This window comes from Coregonus lavaretus (assembly GCF_964263955.1).
Source record: "Coregonus lavaretus genome assembly, chromosome: 4".
Classification (NCBI taxonomy): Eukaryota; Metazoa; Chordata; class Actinopteri; order Salmoniformes; family Salmonidae; genus Coregonus; species Coregonus lavaretus.
In genome coordinates, this window is record NC_139991.1 from 14,693,566 (window position 1) to 14,718,125 (window position 24,560).

Here is a 24,560-nt window from a genome sequence, read left to right on the forward strand (position 1 = left end):
ATAGCTCCAGGTTATATTATTACATGCAAGGCTAACATGCACAGGTTACTTTATATAGATACTTTATAAAGGGGGGTTTGGTTACACTTTTTATGAAACCCCTATGTATAAGGCACATGACACCCAAAACTAACACCCCTTGACTTGTAATGAGCCTTACATATATATATACTGTAAACGCCTACAAGCATTCATTTGAATGCTTTTATAATTTAATACAAACAGGTGACTGATAGATATGGTTGTTGCTGGGAGGGGGCTGTAATCATAGTCCACTTTACTATGCAGAGAAAACAGCAGTCAATTTCTCTGTCATTTTGCTTTCCTTTCCCTCTTAATAGCTCTCTATAAAATGAAGAAGAAAACATGGCAAGGATAGTTGCAAGATATGCTGACAAATAAAAATATGTTCAATACCGCAAACTGAGCCCAAATCGATACAAAAATGCTAAAAATAAGAGAACCAGCTCTCCGAAACACAACTTCAGCTCTCTCTCTGACGAAATCATCAGCAATGATCACAATCAAGCAACATGAGGCTTTTTGAAAGTCTATTGATTTTCTGGCTGAACCTGCCTGAAAAATATGCCTAAGAGCTGTCAACACTTCTGAGTGAGTGAGTGTGATGCCTTGGTCGAAAGTTTAAAAAATATATATGAATATGCACATGGTGCTGTAGTTTCAGGGAGCAGGGTGGCATTGGGTAAAATATTAACAAGTTGCAGACTACAAGCACAACACAGTATCTTGTAATACTATTTTCACAAAAGGGAGAAACATACATACAGTAACATACTATTCTATGTTGTAATTAATCCTGACTGATATTGACAGCTTCTGTAAACACGTCCCAATGAGTGCAGTCAGGATTAAACCTACTGTAGAGTGGATTTAAATTGGAAATATAATGCAGTTGAACATTTTTGAACAAAGCAAACTATTACTACATATTACATCTATAATTAGGTTGCTATATCTTTTACTTGGTAAGAGATTGCCAAGGGGTAACCAAGAGCTCGATAGCACTACAGCTTAGCCATTTTTGCACAAACTCAATACCATCTAGGATTGATGACATTAACATTGTTTTATAATGACTTCCATTTTCCTTTCAGCTGAGCTTGAATGTCATGATTGAAGTCTCTAGATGAAGACATTTATCACAGCTTTCTCTGACACTCAGCCACACAGGCCTGCCTACCCATCGGCAGTCTGGTACACTGAGTTAATGGAACTGTTGTTTCCCCATTGTAACTGTGCCTGAAACTTAGTGAATGACTCCGCATTAAGATAATTAATTTAGAAAGTATTTGCATGTACAATTTAAATTCTGCCCCTGCAATTGTTCTCTGTTTACATACTGGATATGAATGTGTATTATGGAAAGTGAACTACAAATCAGTCATTCTGAATTTGACTAACGAACATGGTATCGAATTATTGTCTGTATAGAATATAAAGTCTGTCATTTTTCACTAGGAAATGGTGGTAAATTGCAACCAATTTTCCTGCATTCTTTAGGATAAAACAATGTTTTCCAGAGATAAGGGACAGAGGAAACAGAATCATTATCGAGGTCTTGAGAGAGCGAGAGGTAGATCTACTGCTCGAATGATATTCCATCGACATGCGCGGTTTCCCCTTTGCCTTTACCACCCTAAAAACTTGTTTTCGTGGCGAGATGAACACATTCCATGTGTGGAGACTGTCTAGCAATGTATTCACTAGAGGAGGGAAAGACAGACCTGGAGTGCAGCTCAGTGCTTCCATTGTTGTACTTGCTCCCTCTCTCCCACATGCCAAAGTCAGGCACTCTGTACGCCCTCTCTACACAGAACACCAGGTTCTGGATGAATGATACCTGCAGAGGTAGAAAACACAACAATGTCACATGAATCTCTAACGAGATCTCTCAATCTCAACATAGAACACTTTCTCCCTGGAATTATACTGTACTGTGTCATCATATTGTCAAGAGCTCACACAACTTCTGAAGAATGTATTTACATTTAAATGGAATAAACTATTCTCCAATAACTCCCATTTCATGCTAATTTTCTGTAAGTTATTTATTCAACAAAATACATTAACATTTTGCCATTGGTGGCATTACCACTTGTGTCCTCCATGTTAAAATACAAACATCACCCAGTCACATGGGTAGTCAAAACCATGTCTTTAATTTCATCTGGAACAAGCAGGAATGGCTCTCCTCTATGCGGCAGAATGAGACTACAGGAGAGAAGGAACTCAGAAAATATTTAAATGATGACTTCGAGGCCATGAAGGAAAAATGTGAAAGTACCGGGGGAGATGTGACTGACAACAGTTTTAATTTAAACGGAGGGAAACAGAGAGGGCCTAAAGTGTACAAAAATGGGGCAGGCAAGGAGGGAAGACAGGGGACGAAACAGAGCCACTGAAATAGGGACATTGTGGGTTATTTTATTTGGGGCTTGAATAGAATGATTCAAGTAAGGATCTTTATGGCATTTATTTTTACACAATACAAAACATACACATACAAAAGACCACATACAGACGCACAGAAACGTCAATGACATCACACCTGCTCAGACCCACCTGTTCTCACTCCTATCTCCAGTGCCTGCCCTACACTCTGCCACCTGCCTCAAACTGCACCATTTTGTTCCTCTCCGTCACCCACGCGCTTTCAATATTTAGATAATGAAGCATATGATTTTTCCATTTGTCTTAACGATGGAAGATATTTCTGGTATCTTGATAGTATCTTAATGAATGTTACTGTCACAAATGGGTGCATACACACACACACACAAAGCATCTACTGTACCTGTATTAATACTGCAATGAAGATTCAATTGAACTGAACTTTCAGTCGGGAAAATATACTGAACGATTGCTAAGAGACAAAATTGGACTAATGAGAATTTAAAAAAAGAATAATTTAAATGCGGTGCAGAAATAACACACATTAAAAGTCCTATTTCCTGCTCATTTGTTCTGATGTAGATGAATAAAATGATGCATGCATGTTGATTTCATGTTCATGCTCTTTACTTATTATGCAGCTCAATAAGCACTGTTTAAATGGGCAAATGAGGTCTGCTTTGCAAATAGGACTGGCCACATTGAAGCTACACAAGCAATTGGTTTGCCGTTGGGAGAAAACAAATACTATTTTGATTGTGAGGGTTTCCTTTTCTGTAAACAAAGTGAATGTTCACTGTAATTGCTTCACGGCGTAATGTTCTAGAACATCTCTATTTTTTAAGATAAGCCAAACAAGTCTGGATAAACAAATGCTTTTTCTGAAGGCAATAATTTCACCCCGTGCCTAAAAGTAAAGCTCCCAGTGAGCAGACAACTGAATTAAGAGATGGAATTAATGGATTTCAAATCTCCCAAAGGGCTATAAAAACAGGAGACAGAGAATGAACAGCACTACTGCTGCAGCCACCTTAAAGTACCACTACTACAAATTAGTTACTATTTCTTTAGCTGGGCGTTTTACTATAGCTCCAACTCAATAACTTGCTCACTAATGAAAAGGAGTGCTGAATAAATTAGTGTAGCTAGCTCATAATTTCGATGTCGAGAGGCAGGTGTATTGAATTTCAAAACTGTTATATAGTCATCACATTTAAATTGTTGTGTTTCTAAAGATGCATGCACCTTTAACAACTGCTTATTCAGCTGCTGCCTCTACTATTACTATTTACTGCATCAGGGCACTTTGGCACATAGGAGCTTTCTTGGCTTGTGTTGTTTATAGTGTAGTCTGTATGTTTGTTTCTGCTCCCTGCTGACACAGGGTTTCCCCTTGGGGATCAATAAAGTATTATCAACGTATCTAATCACTATGAAGAAGCCATGTTGTGTAAGAGTCATGCTCTGCAGACAGATGTGTTCTTTCTGAGAGAGAGGTCATGTGACTTGGCCAGTGGGCCGTACCTCATCCGTGTTGTAGATTATCTGGAGGCCGGAGCAGATCATCTCCACCAAATAGAGCAGGAACAGGGACAAGGCATCAATCTGACAGAGGGAGACAGGGAGATGCCATTTACAATGGTGAAGAATGTAAGACCGGAATCCGTTCGGACTTAATTCATTATCTATAGGGTATTGCACTACACAGCATCAAAGCTGTCAATGTTTGTGAGAGTGTGTACCTGTAGGTGATGGTAGTCATTGTAGGACAGAATCTCATCTCCTGTGTCTACATTGAATATTGAGTGCAGGCACTTGGAGGGGCTGGGATCCTGTTTGAATTGCTCCACCTGAAATATATAGAATGTGAAGAAAGAGAGTGAAAGGAAGAGAAAGAGAGAGAGAAGGGGCAAATCCATAAAAGATGCATCTTGCTCACCGGGCATCTTTCCATTATTTATCCTAACCTCACAAAAGGTAAGTGATGTGAAAACCAGGACTGGGATGGCTCATGGATATTCCACTGTGTCATCACTAGGACACATGCTACAATTTTCCTCAAATTAATGTCTCTGAAGACATGAGCAAACCACTCATAAAAATTGTCACAGGACAGGTATGAATATTTCAAACAGACATCCCATTTATTTCATCATGGTGCATTAAGCAATTCCTGAGTCATGTAAAAGATGTACACATGTGACTTTCCTCCTCAAACCATCCCAGGTCAGAATTGTGTGATTCACATAGTGACTCACTCTGGTTGAGTTTGCTTCACACAGCGCATGAGCGGATGATTTTGTGCCAACATTTGGCACTGACCGAACCAATCCTTCCGGCACACTCAAAACGTTATAAACAAGTGTCCCATTTTAACTTCTGTAGGCTAGCTGTAGGTCAACAGGGACATACCCCTGTCCCAGATTTACATTGTTCTGTTCTGCTGAGCTTGTCAACCCACTGCATAACTAGTTGGTATGGAAAATGGCTGCAACTGCAATGTAGTCTATAAGATGAACAAAGCAGGTACAGTGGGGAGAACAAGTATCTGATACACAGCCGATTTTGCAGGTTTTCCTACTTACAAAGCATGTAGAGGTCTGTAATTGTTATCATAGGTACACTTCAACTGTGAGAGACAAAAATCCAGAAAACCACATTGTATGATTTTTAAGTAATTAATTAGCATTTTATTGCATGACATAAGTATTTGATACATCAGAAAAGCAGAACTTAATATTTGGTACAGAAACCTTTGTTTGCAATTACAGAGATCATACGTTTTCTGTAGGTCTTGACCAGGTTTGCACACACTGCAGCAGGGATTTTGGCCCACTCCTCCATACAGACCTTCTCCAGATCCTTCAGGTTTCGGGGCTGTCGCTGGGCAATACGGACTTTCAGCTCCCTCAAAATATGTTCTATTGGGTTCAGGTCTGGAGACTGGCTAGGCTACTCCAGGACCTTGACATGCTTCTTACGAAGCCACTCCTTAGTTGCCCTGGCTGTGTGTTTCGGGTCGTTGTCATGCTGGAAGACCCAGCCACGACCCATCTTCAATGCTCTTACTGAGGGAAGGAGGTTGTTGGCCAAGATCTCGCGATACATGGCCCCATCCATCCTCCCCTCAATAAGGTGCAGTCGTCCTGTCCCCTTTGCAGAAAAGCATCCCCAAAGAATGATGTTTCCACCTCCATACTTCACGGTTGGGATGGTGTTCTTGGGGTTGTACTCATCCTTCTTCTTCCTCCAAACACGGCGAGTGGAGTTTAGACCAAAAAGCTCTATTTTTGTCTCATCAGACCACATGACCTTCTCCCATTCCTCCTCTGGATCATCCAGATGGTCATTGGCAAACTTCAGAAGGGCCTGGACATGCACTGGCTTGAGCAGGGGGACCTTGCGTGCGCTGCAGGATTTTAATCAATGACGGCGTAGTGTGTTACTAATGGTTTTCTTTGAGACTGTGGTCCCAGCTCTCTTCAGGTCATTGACCAGGTCCTGCCGTGTAGTTCTGGGCTGATCCCTCACCTTCCTCATGATCATTGATGCCCCACGAGGTGAGATCTTGCATGGAGCCCCAGACCGAGGGTGATTGACCGTCATCTTGAACTTCTTCCATTTTCTAATAATTGCGCCAACAGTTGTTGCCTTCTCACCAAGCTGCTTGCCTATTGTCCTGTAGCCCATCCCAGCCTTGTGCAGGTCTACAATTTTATCCCTGATGTCCTTACACAGCTCTCTGGTCTTGGCCATTGTGGAGAGGTTGGAGTCTGTTTGATTGAGTGTGTGGACAGGTGTCTTTTATACAGGTAACGAGTTCAAACAGGTGCAGTTAATACAGGTAATGAGTGGAGAACAGGAGGGCTTCTTAAAGAATAACTAACAGGTCTGTGAGAGCCGGAATTCTTACTGGTTGGTAGGTGATCAAATACTTATGTCATGCAATAAAATGCAAATTAATTACTTATAAATCATACAATGTGATTTTCTGGATTTTTGTTTTAGATTCTGTCTCTCACAGTTGAAGTGTACCTATGATAAAAATTACAGACCTCTACATGCTTTGTAAGTAGGAAAACCTGCAAAATCGGCAGTGTATCAAATACTTGTTCTCCCCACTGTAACTGTTGCGTTCCAAAATAGCCTAACATTTGTATTGAAAGTGCATTTTCACAATAGTGCAGTTTATGAATCTTGTCAAATGTCACTGTGTGTCAGTGTGAGTGTGGGTGTGTGTGTGTGTGTGATCTTAGCGTTAAATAAATGGTTACGGAGTAAAATCTGTCAGAACACATTTGAGAAGCTTGAGTTGTGTGGTTAATCCATTAAGACTGTGTTTAGTTTCCTTGGTACATTGTGGTAAACTTTGATGCCCTCTCTTTAATGCCTTTCATGGGTCTGTAGTTTTTTTTATATTATAACATTCCTAGTCCCTCTGTATTGTGGGTCCATTAAAAATTGCATGTTCTCTGTGAATGCAAGAGACAGATGTTAATGAGCGCTGCACGGTGTAATTAACTGAATAAACGGTGCATTATAATTAAGACACAGAAAAGCTTTCCCATAAATTAGGTCGTCAAGGTCATGAGTAAATGAAAAAACAAACAATTTCAAAGGCAACAGAGATGTGCAATTACAGACCAGAACATTAGAAAAAATAATTTAAGAATAGCGTTCTATTGGTCTATAAAAAATATAAATGCTGCTATTTTGACTGAACGGTCTGCTCAATTACTTTACACAAAAGTGTTCTGTTGAGGCAAAAACCATTTGGAAACCTGTATGTTATTCCATCCACATAGAGATAAAACCAATCAAAGCGTGAGATAGTAAACCGCTGAAGCATGAGAAGTGAGAGAAGATCAGTAAAAGTGAAAGGACAGATCTTTATCTTTCCCCCCACTAGTGACAGTTTCTGTGTTAGCTAAAATCTATATTGATTACTGGATAATGGCATTTGTTTAGATCACTAAGCATGAACTACAGTGTTAAAAATAACTTTCCTGTGGTCCTATGGTCTGACGTTCTCGTTTGTGGACTCACCTTGTCAGACTGGCGCATGTAACAGTAGAGGACACCCCTCATGCACTTGATGGCTGAGTGCTCCAGCTCATGGGTGCGTCCCATGTCATCATCGATGCGTCTGCACGTCAGGGTTGATCGTCGCCATGTTCCACAATGAGACAGAGAAAAACGTCCCAATGAGCAGGAGAGCATGTTAAATCAACCTAAATTATCCTACTTCACTGCACCGAATTACTAGGGTCTGGTTATCCTCTCTGTGCCTACAATAACGGTACATATTAAATGAGACAACTAATTGTATTTGTACACAGTCATAGACAGGTTTTAAATCATACAGTTGTTATGCCTTTGTCCTCCATAAGCATAACACAGGCAAGGACATACTACATTCCAATTGATCTCTCATCAAATTCATATTTGAAAATCACCCAAATGCTTCCAGTATACTATTGACATAAACAATGGCATCTACAGTGCATTCGGAAAGTATTCAGACCTCTTCCCTTTTTCCAAATTTTGTTACGTTACAGCCTTAATCTACAATCCATTCAATACATTTTTTCCCTCATCAATCTACACACAATACCCCATAATGACAAAGCGAAAATTGTTGCACATTTGCAAAATAAAAAAACAGAAATACTTTATTTACATAAGTTTTCAGACCCTTTGCTATGAGACTCGAAATTGAGCTCAGGTACATCCTGTTTCCATTGATCATCCTTGAGATGTTTCTACAACTTGATTGGAGTTCACCTCTGGTAAATTAAATTGATTGGACATGATTTGAAAAAGGCACACACCTGTCTATATAAAGGTCCCACAGTTGACAGTGCATGTCAGAGCAAAAACCAAGCCATGAGGTCGAAGGAATTGTCCGTAGAGCTCCAAGACAGGATTGTGTCGAGGCACAGATCTGGGGAAGGGTACCAAAACATTTCTGCAGCATTGAAGGTCCCCAAGAACACAGTGGCCTCCATCATTCTTAAATGGAAGAAGTTTGGAACCACGAAGACTCTTCCTAGAGCTGGCCATCCGGCCAAACTGAGCAATCGGGGGAGAACGGCCTTGGTCAGGGAGGTGACCAAGAACCCGATGGTCACTCTGACAGAGCTACAGAGTTCCTCTGTGGAGATGGGAGAACCTTCCAGAAAGACAACCATCTCTGCAGCACTCCACCAATCAGGCCTTTATGGTAGAGTGGCCAGACGAAAGCCACTCCTCAGCTAAAAGCATGACAGCCCGTTTGGAGTTTGCCAAAAGGCACCTAAAGGACTCTCAGACCATGAGAAACAAGATTTTCTGGTCTGATGAAACCAAGATTGAACTCTTTGGCCTGAATGCCAAGCATCACGTGGAGAGGAAACCTGGCACCATCCCTACGGTGAAGCATGGTGGTGGCAGCATCATGATGTGGGGCTGTTTTTCAGCAGCAGGGACTGGGAGACGATGAACGGAGCAAAGTACAGAGAGATCCTTGATGAAAACCTGCTCCAGAGCACTCAGGACCTCAGACTGGGGCAAAGGTTCACCTTCCAACATGACAATGACCCTAAGCACACAGCCAAGACAACACAGGAGTGGCTTCGGGACAAGTCTCTGAATGTCCTTGAGTGGCCCAGCCAGAGCCCGGACCTGAACCTGATCTAACATCTCTGGAGAGACCTGAAAATAGCTGTGCAGCGACGCTCCTCATGCAACCTGACAGAGCTTGAGAGCATCTGCAGAGAAGAATGGGAGAAACTCCCCAAATACAGGTATGCCAAGCTTGTAGCATCATACCCAAGAAGAATCGAGGCTGTAATCGCTGCCAAAGGTACTTCAACAAAGTACTGAGTAAAGGGTCTGAATACTTATGTAAATAGGATATTTACATTTTTCTTATTTTATTAATTTGCGTAAAATTCTAAAAACCTGTTTTTGCTTTGTCATTATGGGGTATTGTGTGTACTGTATATTGATGAGGGAAAAAACAATTTAATCAATTTTAGAATAAGGCTGTAACGTAACAAAATGTGGAAAAAGTGAATGGGTCTGAATACTTTCCGAATGCACTGTAAGTAGGCCTAGCGTATGTTTTCATGAATGACATTCATTTACTTTTAATCATACATTTCCACCAGTGCAGTAGATTTACTGGAAACACAGACATGGGCATCTGCCCATCCATCCACCGATTCACTCCAATCTAGTGCACCCACTCCAGTCACACTCCAGTCCCCTCTCTAGTCACATTGAGGGTAAGTAATGGCTTGGGCCTGTGCTGTCAGATTGGAATCATCTTAATTAAATTCCTGTGAATATGCTAATGTAAAGAAACCATGACGGATGAGTAGGCACCTCTGGTCTACTCAAACACTCTATTTTTACTCTTGTGTCCCCTGGGAGAAATAATGCACACCAGTGGGTTTCGAAAGAGTACTTTGCTACAAGGTCTAGTGGAGAAAGTCCCTGACTATTTTGAGTATCTCAGATCTCCCCTTGAACTTGAGCCCCCTGTGTATGAAGGACACATTGCTACAAATAACAAAGTGAACTGTTTTATAATCAGAGATACAGAATGTCTGAAGGTGAGAGAATGGTGCCTAGAGTCTACAGAAACATTTGAAGGAAATACGGTGTTGTTGATGTTTAAGCTCTCGTAGACTGAGCGCCCTTATACACTGAGTGTACTAAACATTAAGGACACCTTCCTCATATTGAGTTGTAGGTGCGCCTGGCACCTACTACCATACCCCGTTCAAAGGCACTTAAATATTTTGTCTTGCCCATTTACCCTCTGAATGGCACACATACACAATCCAAGTCTCAATTGTCTCAAGGCTTAACAATCCTTCTTCAACCTGTCTCCTCCCTTCCATCTACACTGATTGAAGCGGATTTAGCAAGTGACATCAATAAGGGATCCTAGCTTTCACCTGGATTCACCTGGTCAGTCTATGTCATGGGAAGAGCAGGTGTTCCTAATGTTCTGCGCACTCAGTGTAGTCGATGCTCTATTAAGTGGGCACTACAGCAGCAGCACTACAGGCCAACGCGCAGCACCCCCTTGGCATTACAAAAGCTGACTGCTTTGATTAAGACTATTGGTCCCTGATGGAGCCAATTAACTAAGGTTGTACTAGATTCATTATTAAGATCAACTTTAAATGTACAGTGATCTAAGGTGGCTGTAGATACAATGTGTGTGTGTGTGTGTGTGTGTGTGTCACCTGTATGCTAGAGCCAGGGCCCAGGAACTGGCTGCACAGTACAGGGAGTCCCGCACCTTGGCTTCCTTGCAGCTGGAGCATGTCTTGGTAGGGAAGAGGCCAGTGGTAGGGCTTTGGTAGTTCAGAATGGTGGTCTTCACTAGAGAGAGAAACAAGAGAGAGACAGGTGATCCCTCAGGCTTTATAGGCTCAGTGCAGTCTAAATTATATTTTCCCTGTGTGTTGTATCATATTGTACAACAGCTGATGAAACTAACATTGATCAGCGTTATTTCCTGATAGTTGCTGTTTGAAAATACAATCTACACAGGACCTTCTAATCAGCCTGTTTGCATGGGTGGGAGTTTAGGCTTGCCTGGTGACATCACCATGCGGTAAATTGGTTAATAGACTTATAACAAAGAGAGTTATGTTTTCTCCTCCCCACTCAGACCACCCCCAGACAGTTCTAGCTAAATTATTGCTTGATAAATAGTTTTTTGTCCATTGTAGTGGAATACTATTACAGTAACATACCTAATGGCTGCATTGGGCCGTTAACAAAAACGATGAGAAAATTGTGAAATGTACTGGAAAATAAAGGCATGTTAAGCAGCTATATATTGTGTAGTTATTGCTGTAAAACATTAAATTCCAGAGTGACACACATGTTTATCTTCATGGAAATCATCTAAATATTATTTAGCTTAAATATAGTCACAATAAAACAGAAGGCCTGGAATCACAGGAATGTATCTGTCACCACACCACCCTCTACCCCTCCCCTTCCTCCTTCAGCGATGAATAATCTGTCTGAATAGGGTACTTCATTTTTCACCACCACATTATGCCAGAGCAAATGAAGGGGACATCCATTCTGCCAAATCGTTTGTTACAGAGAGTACGGGTCAATTCAAAGAGACAAAGTCAGCATAGCTGGGATAAAGAGGTGATGAAGGGAATTAAGCAGAATATTAATAAACCCTTCAGTAACACGGCAGTGAAAATTACTTTGACCCCAGAGGCTGCTTGGGAAAAAAACACATTAAAAAGGACAGTGCCTCTTCTGACTATGTTTCATATGTTAACCAGAGTTAAAAAGTAGCATCGTATTGGGGTTTCCCCTGGCATTGTGAATGTTTAAAAAAAGCTGATTGAAAAACAGCTAAATTGCTGTGTTATTTTCCCGCCATTTCTCCCCACATGCTCTGGCCAATTTATTATTTTGCTACCAACGATACTTCCTTGTTATAGTATGATATTGCTAGTCCATTCCAATATGTGCTTGGTATTACAAATAACAAACGGCAGAGTTGGAAGCGCCAACCTACTTCTCCTCACCACTCTCACCAAACTGTGAACTAGCTTCTAGTGAGCGCTCACCAGGAGATTCACAGACTTTAGGCACAAGTTCTTCAACCGGGTGTTCAAAACAGCATCGTTTCCGATCTTTTGCTGGATCTCCAGTTCAGATGTGTGAGATTATGGTTGTTTTTCCCTGTATTTTTGCCTAGTTATTATAGTATTGGCCAATGTATTATTTTGTACTTTCAACTAATTTTCATAATTTATCATAATCTGTAGGCTATTGTAAATAATATCTGGATCCAGTCTTCTCATCACCTGCACTGTTTAATAAATACCACCTATTTGGGCCTCATCCTCTGACTCTTCGACTCAACTGTTGCTGCTCCAAGCCCAACTAACTCGACTGCCGGGTCCATAAATGTAACCTACCTTGACTCACTTTTCTCATATTCAATCTCTGCTTTAGATTTGGAAAGGCAACATAATGCATTTGAGGCACATCAAAGAGGAAAAATGGCACCTCAGTAAGACTCCTCTGAATCAAAACCACAGCAAAATATGTTATTATTCTCTAACTCCAAAAGACACAGCAGCACTCTAGATGCAAATAAAGTGAGGTTGGAGTTGCTCAATCTCATATCATCCATCAACCTAATGTCCCACTAAAACAACAGCTAATGCTTTAGACACAGTCTGTTTCTTAGAATGGGCCATTCCTGTGCTCCCAGACAGTGAAAGAAAGAACAAAAGAAAGAATGAAAGAAAGAAAGAAAAAGAGAGAGAGAAAAGAGAGAGCAAAAGAATGAAAGAGACAGAAAAACATAAAGCGTGTTTTACCATTTCTTAATCTCCCCGAGCCACTGTCAGATAGCAGATGCCTCTACTATAATCAAGTGGGAGTATAAAACAAGAGGGACTGGAGTGTGATCACATTACCACACAAATAACAAACCTGAGGCCCACACAAGAGATAAAGAAGACAAACTGTGAGGGACAGTGATGTCCCTAATATCATTTGCTCAGAAATGATAGAGAATAAGTCCACACTGCATCATAACAGCATGTAATGCCACAGGCTTTACAATTGCACTTTTTTTGTAGAAAATATAAATAGAAAATGATCTGAATCGTCATTTCATTACCCCTGAGGCAAAAAAAGGTATTCATCCACTGGCCTGTGCATTGGTGATAACAACTGCTGCTTTGCTCCCTGCTAAAATTAAGCAAGCACATTCAACTGCTACGTACCGACCACAAAATGAAGCAAGAACATTTCAACATATTGCTATCTCACAGAGAACACTTCTAAGAGAGCAACAGGGGGCTTGATGCATATTATTGTTACAGTACTCTTTCATTCACTGCTAGTAGAACAAATCACTCACAACCTCACCTAGAGCAATCTCAAGCTTTCACAATTTAAACCAATCTGACTGAGCAGAAAAAGGAATGGGAAAAGCACTGTGTAAAATATCACTGTAATATAGCCTACATCACCAAACAGTATGCTGCCACATTATTGCAAAAGCTAAAATTGCATCCGTTTACTGTGTAGACCAAAACATGCACCAAACATATAAAAGCTACAGGGGTAACATGAGTAACGAGAGTGATTCACTTTCATCCGGGGAGCTCAGGTGGTGAGAAACACTGATAGGTTGTTCTCTTTAGGGATGTCAGTCACCATGACTTCACACTGCAGGAGTGGTTTCAGATGAGGGACCAGTTGCTCCCCTAGAATATTTCGCTTGGCTGCTTTTCCTGTAGCATCCTCATTTCAAACTAGACAGCCTGTGAAATAACACTCACTTCTGGGAAACTTTTTACATCAAAATTTCACAAGTATGCTGTCTTTTCTCTACAGCTGTCTTCTACTAGCCTATGGGGGATACAAAAATAATACAACCCTCTGGATTTCCAAACATATTGATAAACTACGCTCCCCAAAAACATGGGCAATATCTTTGATAACTCATTGAAGTATATCTGTAGTCTTCAGTAGAACAAACATTTGTTTTCCTTTCTTCAAATAGGCTCACAACATAAAATATAATAGAAGCTGTATTGACCTTGAAAAGTAATTTGTCTTGCACATAGGTATTGCATTTAGACCACAGCCCCAGGTCACAGCAAAGCACAGATCACAGTAGACTACATTCTATCCTTCATAAAATGACAATGTAATGCAATACGCTTCCTCTGTTTCCACACTGAGCAAAGGGAGTTCTGCCTTTAATGAAGAGAGCCATGAAATCTGTTGCCACGCTGTATCCATGCACCTCCTGTCATCATCACAACTGACCAATGGGGTGTGACATGTCTGCCAATGGTGGGGTAACCTGTGAAAATGGTGTGGCCTGATTTAGACAGACTCAGATTAGAGCCTATGGGCTCTATTTTTGGATGGTGTTAAGGCGGCACTGGTGTCAAACACACGTTAGTTTGAAATTGTCATGTAAAAACTGGCACACTGGCATTTTCCAGCCCTAATGCCAGGTTTGGCAATTTACCTGTCTTAAATATCAGCTTGCTTACTCTCAGATGGGCGGGGTGGTCCTTAAAAACATGATCCAAAGTGCTAATTTCAGGCTGCGCTGATAGGGATATTTAAGATCAATCAAAAGCTGGTTTTAGCAGTAATGCAGTTGGTTAAGGCATGAATTCGACAGCGGAGATGCAGCCTATCCAGCCATGATGCACACTGCCCATATGCACATGGAACAAGAGTAGCCTAATGTGCCTGTATACTTCGTATTTAGAAACATATAAAACTAAAGTTTTTTCCCCATTTCTTTTTATTTGATTAAAAACCAAGCATAGCCTCCCCTCCTCTCAATTAAGTTTTTTTTTTTGTCTGCCCAATGCAATCGCGAAGTAGTCAAGACTGTCGATAAAGGGTTTGGCATGTCCATGCTCAGCCATAATGCAATTTGCAGTAGGCCTAGCCTCTATACCAGTGTGAATGCTATTGAAGCCATGCAATTACTTAGAACAATGTGGATTGCAAATGGGTTCAAGTTAACCTATTGAGCAAAGATGGGATAGGTCTACATTTTGTTATTTCGTTTCTGTAAGCCATTTAACAAACTAAAACGGACTAGCATTGGAATTGGAATTGATTCCAAGGCAATACATAAAAGACAGTAAATACAAAACCTGAAGCAACCATACATTTCGCCATGGAGCACTTTCTGATTGGCCAGTGAGGTGCCAAGCCTCAACACACACGCACCCAACTTGTTAATTAATCAAAACCTAGACCTTTCGCGCCAGCAACTGTGCCGATAATTGTGATAGCCTATATCGCTACTGCCTGCGCTTAGATTTACCATCGCATTAGGTTTGTTAAAATAGAGCCCAAAGAGTAACATACAAACTCGAATCCATATTTAAAACATAAATACTGTAAAGCTACTCCCCTAGAAGAAGAAACATAGGCTTGAAAGGACCTCACCAAAATAAGGACTTTAAATAGTAAGTACTTTAATCCTAATCACAGCGCTTACCTGCATTGTAGTAGCGGTCAAGTTTCTCCCATAGTGGCTCATCCTCCCGGTGGAGAATGGAGAGCTTGAGAGGTTCATAGATGGAGCCTGAGGAGAGATACAAAACACATGTATTTACAGAACATTAATTGCTGAGCCAGAGCTCAATTGGAGGTCATTTTGTTCATGTCTCAGGTGCCTCTATGGTACTTTCCCCACACTCTCTGGAGACACACACTCCAGTAACTACATGTCAAAGAAAGACCCCCATGAACACTTGGGGTGTAGTAGGCTGTAAGACTGATGCCACAAAGGTGTCTAGTTATCAACACTTCTGTCTCACATCTTCAGAAACAAATATATTTAGACCTAAATGCTAAACATATTTTACAGAATGGTTTTAGATAATGTTGGTAATGAAGACTTTAGCTACACGTGGGATTGAAGAGCAACATCATAAACACATTGTGAAAATAATTCAGTATCAGTCATTTTTGGTGTTTTCTGTCAGAATACAATGAACAGTCCAGGTCACACAAAAACCACAATGCATTGACGCATGCAATCATGACACGGCACCATTTCCAACTCACATTTAGTCACTGCAAATATCAAAACAAACCTCCAGCACGAAGTGTGATTTCATACACTGAGCACAAATTTAAAATAGAATGGAACTTGCCACCATTTCAAGCTTTCTTCAGAGCCAAGTGAATTTCAGGGGAACCCCATCTGTTGGACCACTATTTCAGACAAATTGTACTTTGGAGTGATTTACATTTTAATGGGATCGACCTTGGGTCAATACCTCAGGTACTGAAAAATCCACATTTCCAGTCAAATTACCATAATTTCCATCAGCTTTTAAGTAGTAGGGACAAAGACATCGCTTTTCAAGATAACTCTGCAAAGGCAGTGTGAGGCTAATATGCAAATGTGGGTTTTATTTCATTTCTACTGAATAGAAACATGGATCGAAGTCTGTGGTTGCTTGGAAAATATTTTGTGTTTCACTTTACTGAGAGAGTTCAATATTTGTTAATACTAGGGTTATGAATTGAATACTGGTTAGTATCATTTTCTATTTCCATTAAACAGACAATTGGTTGTACTATATTTGGTGGGAACCCTAGGGAGAGACTGTCAATCATAGGTGCAGCAAAAAAAGTTAATTATGACGACAACCTGATTACCTGGATCATTTTTAGATACAGTAGTGTATACCCAATTTCATCTCACAAAATCTACCCCATGCATTAAACATAGCCTATTTCCAAGACTGGTACAGTGAGGGAAAAAAGTATTTGATCCCCTGCTGATTTTGTACGTTTGCCCACTGACAAAGACACGATCAGTCTATCATTTTAATGGTAGGTTTATTAGAACAGTGAGAGACAGAATAACAAAACAAAAATCCAGAAAAACGCATGTCAAAAATGTTATAAATTGATTTGCATTTTAATGAGGGAAATAAGTATTTGACCCCTTTGCAAAACATGACTTAGCACTTGGTTGCAAAACCCTTGTTGGCAATCACAAAAGTCAGACGTTTCTTGTAGTTGGCCACCAGGTTTGCACACATCTCAGGAGGGATTTTGTCCCACTCCTCTTTGCAGATCTTCTCCAAGTCATTAAGGTTTCGAGCCTGATGTTTGGCAACTTGAACCTTCAGCTCCCTCCACATATTCCCTATGGGATTAAGGTCTGGAGACTGGCTAGGCCACTCCAGGACCTTAATGTGCTTCTTCTTGAGCCACTCCTTTGTTGCCTTGGCTGTGTGTTTTGGGTCATTGTCATGCTGTATTACCCATCCACGACCCATTTTCTAACCCAAGATTTGACGGTACATGGCATCGTCCATCGTTCCTTTGATGCGGTGAAGTTGTCCTGTCCCATTAGCAGAAAAACACCCCCAAAGCATAATGTTTCCACCTCCATGTTTGACGGTGGGGATGGTGTTCTTGGGGTCATAGGCAGCATTCCTCCTACTCCAAACACGGCGAGTTGAGTTGATGCCAAAGAGCTCGATTTTGGTCTCATCTGACCACAACACTTTCACCCAGTTCTCCTCTGAATCATTCAGATGTTCATTGGCATATTTCAGACCGGCCTGTATATGTGCTTTCTTGAGCAGGGGGACCTTGCGGGCACTGCAGGATTTCAGTCCTTCACGGCGTAGTGTGTTACCAATTGTTTTCTTGGTGACTATGGTCCCAGCTGCCTTGAGATCCTTGACAAGATCCTCCCGTGTAGTTCTGGGCTGATTCCTCACCGTTCTCATGATCATTGCAACTCCACGAGGTGAGATCTTGCATGGAGCCCCAGGCCGAGGGAGATTGACAGTTATTTTGTGTTTCTTCCATTTGCGAATAATCGCACCAACTGTTGTCACCTTCTCACCAAGCTGCTTGGCGATGGTCTTGTAGCCCATTCCAGCCTTGTGTAGGTCTACAATCTTGTCCCTGACATCCTTGGAGAGCTCTTTGGTCTTGGCCATGGTGGAGAGTTTGGAATTGATTGCTTCTGTGGACAGGTGTCTTTTATACAGGTAACACGCTGAGATTAGGAGCACTCCCTTTAAGTGTGCTCCTAATCTCAGCTTGTTACCTTTATAAAAAGACACCTGGGAGTCAGAAATCTATCTGATTGAGAGGGGGTCAAATACTTATTTCCCTCATTAAACTGCAAATCAATTTATAACATTTTTGACATGCGTTTTTCTGGATTTTGTTGTTGTTATTCTGTCTCTCACTGTTCAAATAAACCTACCATTAAAATTATAGACTGATAATTTCTTTGTCAGTGGGCAAACGTACAAAATCAGCAGAGGATCAAATACTTTTTTCCTTCACTGTATATTGGTATAGCATCCTGACCAAGTCACATAGACAGAAGTAACAATAGTGTATCACAGCATTTTCAGCATATCATACCATTCACATGGAGCACAGGAGGTTGGTGGCACCTTAATTGGGGAGGACATGCTCGTGGTAATGCTGAAGCGGAATGGTTTACATGTGTTTGATGCCATTCCATTTTCTCTGTTTTAGCCATTATTATGAGCCATCCTCCCCTCAGCAGCCTCCACTGAAACTGACATATGATACTAGGGTGGTATAGTAATACAAAACTAGTCATTGAAATGTATCATTTGGAGTGATGTCATCCTCCTAAATGTCTCATTGAATGATATACAGGTATTACACTCGATTTAATCTAGATTTAGTTCAACCCAATTTGAAAGGCTTTGGGTTTGCTTGCTACCTCATATATATTAAAAAATAAAAAATCACTTATTTTACCCGGTACATTGACTGAGAACACATTCTCATTTACAGCAACGACCTAGGGAATAGTTTCATAAGCTCAATTCACTACTTACCATATCTTTTAAGTTTCCGAGGAGCTTTGGAAATCTCACATTCCGAGCTGGCCATTTTCAAAAGGTGAGCTAAATTACAAATCTACAGCAATTCACAGGAGGGTTAGTAGAGCGGATTAAGAAAGACAATCAATAATGAATCACATAGCAAGTTAATATTTAGTGGCTACAAAACAGACAACAAATGACAACACATTAATATGCCATGTAGCCTACAATGATCATTAAAAGATTAGCCTACTTGGAAATGATTTGTATGTTGGCATAGGATGGTTAAGATGAGTGAACTAGTAATGACGGTTTGAATTAGCCTAATGTCTGAATGTGTCTGTTTTCAAATACAGTCTGCTGTTGTGCTATCCCATAAAAGTTCATAAATGTGTATACATATTTTCATGCATTCATTCGTCAAACTATAATGTTTGTATGAGTGATACTTAACAAATGAAAACTATTATGATTAAGTATTTTTTAAATACCCTACTATTGCATGAGGCCACCTCTTAAATGTAAAGTCCCCATATTTGGGGACCCCATTTGATTTGTTTTATTCAATTCAGTCTGGTTTGAGAACAGTAGCCCATATCTGCAAAAGCAGAGTGTCTGCGGAAAGCTGAGTATCTTGGCTATTGATTGGTGCCTTCAAATCTTTGGTATGACTTACTACCATATATGGGCATACTAAATTATAAGGGCAGGCCGAGCCAATGACCTCATTTCAAGATGGCTGCTACCTACATTCCGGTTAGCGTTGTGAAGCATAAACAAAATAAACACAGAATATGTTGATACACACCGAAAGCCGGGACTCCACAGATCATGAAAATATCTTATTTGTCTGCCTCTGACCTACCGTTATTGATCACCAGCCCCGAGAAAGTTTTTGTTTTCCACAACGTTTTCACCAAACACCTTACAAGGTAAGCTTCGATTTGGTCTGTGTTTGAGCTATAGCTACATGGGGGGGGTATAAAATGAATCCTTAGATCGGTAGAAACAGATCTAGCCTAATGTTATCTGATGAAGTATGACTTAATGGCAACATTGAATGTCCACCGAGTGACTATATCTTTGCACATCAAAAGATATGTTGCCTGCTTATGAGCTTTAGGCACCCATATCCCCTGTATAGTGAAAAATAACTTTTAGGCACATCCAGTGTGCACAAACAGTGCAATTACCACATTCAGACACTTTGGAGAGGTTGAAAGGACACTTGAATGTACCCTGGATAACCACCACAATGTTTGAGTGAGGTTGATATGGTAGAAATTATGTTTTTATACTGAACGAATAGCATTTAGGGATTGCAAATATGTAATAGCACTGGAATTATTTAATTTACAGACATACAGTGCATTCGGAATGTATTCAGACCCCTTGATATTTTCCACATTTTGTTACTTTACAGCCTTACCCTAAAAAGTTTATTTTTATTTTTATTCAGCAATCTACACAAATGACAAAGCGAAAACAGGTTGACATTTTTGCACATTTATTAAAAATAAAAAACAGAAATACCTAATTTACATAAGTATTCAGACCCTTTGCTATGAGACTCGAAATTGAGCTCAGGTGCATCCTGTTTTCATTGATTATCCTTGAGATGTTTCTACAACTTGATTGGAGTCCACCTGTGGTAAATTCAATTGATTGGACATGATTTGGAAAGGCACACACCTGTCTATATAAGGTCCCACAGTTGCATGTCAGAGCAAAAACCAAGCCATGAGGTTGAAGGAATTGTCTAGAGAGCTCCGAGACAGGATTGTGTTGAGGCACAGATCTGGGGAAGGGTAGCAAAACATTTCTGCAGCATTGAAGGTCCCCAAGAACACAGTGTCCTCCATCATTCTTAAATGGAAGAAGTTCTGAACCACCAAAACTCTTCCTTGAGCTGGCCGCCTGGCCAAACTGAGCAATCGGGGGAGAAGGGCTTTGGTCAGGGAGGTGACCAAGGACCCATTGGTCACTGACAGAGCTCTAGAGTTCCTCTGTGGACATGGGAGAACCTTCCAGAAGGACAACCATCTCTACAGCACTCCACCAATCAGGCCTTTATTGTAGAGTGGCCAGACGGAAGCCACTCCCCAGGAAAAGGCACATGACAGCCCACATGGAGTTTGCCAAAAGGCACCTAAAGGACTCTCAGACCATGAGAAACAAGATTCTCTGGTCTGATGAAACCAAGATTGAACTCTTTGGCCTGAATGCCAAGAGTCACATCTGGAGGAAACCTGGCACCATCCCTAAGCATGGTGGTGGCAGCATCATGCTGTGGGGATGTTTTTCAGCGGCAGGGACTGGGAGACTAGTCAGGATCGAGTATGAGATGAACGGAGAAAAGTACAGAGATCCTTGATGAAAACCTGCTCCAGAGTGCTCAGGACCTCAGACTGGGGCAAAGGTTAATCTTCCAACAGGACAACGACCCTAAGCACACAGCCAAGACAACGCAGGAGTGGCTTCGGGACAAGTCTCTGAATGTCCTTGAGTGGCCGAGCCAGAGCCGGACTTGAACCCGATTTGACATCTCTGCAGAGACCTGAAAATAGCTGTGCAGTGACGCTCCCCATCCAACCTGACAGAGCTTGAGAGGATCTTCAGAGAAGAATGGGAGAAACTCCACATATACAGGTGTGCCAAGCTTATAGAGTCATACCCAAGAAGACTTGAGGCTGTAATCGCTGCCAAAGGTGCTTCAACAAAGTACTGAGTAAAGGGTCTGAATACTTATTTAAATTTGATATTTCCGTTTTTTTATTTTTTATACATTTGCAAAAAATTCTAAAAAACGTTTTTCTTTGTCATTATGAGATATTGTGTTTAGATTGATGAGGGGAAAAAACAATTTAATCAATTTTAGAATCAGGCTGTAACGTAACAAAATGTGTAAAAAGTCAAGGGGTCTAAATACTTTCCGAATGCACTGTATGCCACTTTGGAGAGGCGTAGGGACACTTGGAAATGTCCCATGTCCACACCTGACACCACTTACAAAAACATCTGCCCATTTATAGTTGTTAGGTCTAACGATCCCTTTTTTTCTGATATTGTTCACATGTTGTGGAAGCCATCTGATGTGTTTCCAGCTCTAGTCATCAATAATTCACTTATAGCTTGTCAATGAAAGAAGACTTTCAAAATAAATAAAATAAAAACTGTTATTTTGTGTGTGCTTGATCTTGTGTATTCTTAACTACAGGACCAGTCAAAAGTTTGGACACCTACTCATTACAGGGTTTTTCTTTATTATTACTATTTTCTACATTGTATAATAATAGTGAAGACCTAAAAACTACGAAATAACACATATGGAATCATGTAGTAACCAAAAAAGTGTTAAACAAATCAAAACATATTTTATATTTGAGATTCTTCAAAGTAGCCACCCTTTGCCTTGATGACAGCTTTGCACGCTCTTGGCATTCTCTCAACCAGCTTCATGAGGAATGTTTTTCCAACAGTCTTGAAGGAGTTCCCACATATGCTGAGCACTTGTTGGCTGCTTTTCCTTCACTCTGCGGTCCAACTCATCCAAAACCATCTCAATTGGGTTGAGGTCGGGTGATTGTGGAGGCCAGGTCATCTGATACAGCACCAAATAGCCCTTACACAGCCTGGAGGTGTGTTTTGGGTCATTTTTTTATTTATTTAAATTGTTTGTCATTTAGCATCGTCCTGTTGAAAAACAAATGATAGTCCCACTAAGCCCAAACCAGATGGGATGGCGTATCGCTGCAGAATGCTGTGGTAGCCATGCTGGTCAAGTGTACCTTGAATTCTAAATAAATCACTGACAGTGTCCCCAGCAAAGCACCCCGACACCATCACACCTCCTACTCCATGCTTCACGGTGGGAACGAAACATGCAGAGATCATCCGTTCACCTACTCTGTGTCTCACAAAGACCAGAGTTTGGAACCATACATTTCCAATTTGGACTCCAGACCAAAGGACACATTTCCACCGGTCTAATGTCCATTGGTCGTGTTTCTTGGCCCAAGCAAGTCTCTTATTATTATTGATGTCCTTTAGTAGTGGTTTCTTTGCAGCAATTTGACCATGATTCACGCAGTCTCCACTGAACAGTTGATGTTGAGATGTGTCTGTTACTTGAACTCTGTGAAGCATTTATTTGGGCTGCAATCTGAGGTGTAGTTAACTCTAAGGTAACTCTGGGTCTTCCTTTACTGTGGCGGTCCTCATGAGAGCCAGTTTCATCATAGTGCTTGATGGTTTTTGCAACTGCACTTGAAGAAACGTTAAAAGTTCTTGAAATGTTCCGGATTGACTGAATGTCTTAAAGTAATGATGGACTGTCGTTTCTCTTTGCTTATTTGAGCTGTTCTTGCCATAGTATGGACTTGGTCTTTTACCAAATAGGGCTATCTTCTGTATACCACTCATACCTTGTCACAACACAACTGATTGGCTCAAACACATTAAGAAGGAAAGAAATTCCACACATTAACTTTTAACAAGGCACACATGTTAATTGAAATGCATTCCAGGTGACTACCTTATGAAGCTGGTTGAGAGAATGCCAAGAGTGTGCAAAGCTGTCATCAATGCAAAGGGTGACTACTTTGAAGAATCTCAAATATAAAATATATTTTGATTTGTTTAACACTTTTTTGGTTCCATATGTGTTATTGCATAGTTTGGATGTCTTCACTATTATTCTACAATGTAGAAAATAGTAAAAATAAAGAAAGACCCTTGAATGAGTAGGTGTGTCCAAACTTTTGACTGGTACTGTATGTAACTCCTATCTATCTTCTGATCATTTCCTCATAATCTCCCAATGTCTTCTTTCGAAATATACCTAGTTTTTGCATGTCAGATGCATGTAATTACACATGAATAGCAGTTACTTTTGGGTATGTCTATTTAGGCAGAAATCTACATTTTGCCATTACATTTAAGAGGTTTTTAATTGACCATTGATCATTATCAAAATCAGTATATGAGTTATTTTATTTTATTTTTTTAGTCATTTAGCAGACGCTCTTATCCAGAGCGACTTACAGGAGCAATTAGGGTTAAGTGCCTTGCTCAAGGGCACATCGACAGATTTTTCACCTAGTCGGCTCGGGGATTAGAACCAGCGACCTTTCGGTTACTGGCACAACGCTCTTACCCACTAAGCTACCTGCCGCCCTATTTATATGACTTCAGTTTGAAAACATGGACATAGGCGAAGTCCGCAAGTGATTCCAATCTCCTCCCCCTCCCCCTCGGCTCGGGGATTCAAACCAGCGGCCTTTCAGTTACTGGCCCAACGCTCTTATCTGCTAGACTACCTGCCATATTTGATCGTGTCTCAATGTAATCAAGGTATGAAATGATTGTTATTTTCAAATACAATCTCTTTCGGCCCCCCGACCATTCGCGCCGACAAAAAACGTCCCGCGGCTGAAACTAGTTGCCTACCCATGCACTGTTTATGTGAACAGGTTGCCATGTTGGATAATGTAATGGCATCTAGCCTGATAAACGAGGAACATAGCCTACATCAGAGGAGGCTGGTGGGAGGAGCTATATGAGGACAGGCTCATTGTAATGGTTGGAATGGTATTAATGGGGTGGAGTCAAACACATCAAACATATGGAAACCACATGTTCAACTCTGTTACATTTATTTCATTCCAGCCATAACAATGAGCCCGTCCTCCTATTGATCCCCCCACCAGCCTCCTCTGGCATACATGTACATTTATTCTCGTTCAGTATGATAACATTGCTGTTTTA

The 24,560-nt window shown here is 40.8% G+C and overlaps 1 protein-coding gene across 3 annotated transcripts in view; it reads right to left on the bottom strand.

The window, feature by feature from the left end:
* Positions 1-24,560, bottom strand: part of LOC311128635 (phosphorylase b kinase regulatory subunit beta-like) — a 66,980-nt gene that overhangs the window by 42,056 nt on the left and 364 nt on the right. For 2 of the 3 annotated variants that reach the window (XM_084160821.1, XM_084160822.1), the window contains exons 2-7: positions 15,446-15,532; positions 10,653-10,791; positions 7,459-7,558; positions 4,155-4,262; positions 3,937-4,017; positions 1,746-1,861 (exon numbers count right to left, since the gene is read on the bottom strand). In XM_084160821.1, coding sequence (XP_084016947.1) covers positions 1,746-1,861; positions 3,937-4,017; positions 4,155-4,262; positions 7,459-7,558; positions 10,653-10,791; positions 15,446-15,532 — 631 coding nt within the window. Of the gene's footprint in view, positions 1-1,745; positions 1,862-3,936; positions 4,018-4,154; positions 4,263-7,458; positions 7,559-10,652; positions 10,792-15,445; positions 15,533-18,806; positions 18,889-24,560 lie in introns of all 3 variants that reach the window. The other variant, XM_084160820.1, reaches the window with a different exon arrangement.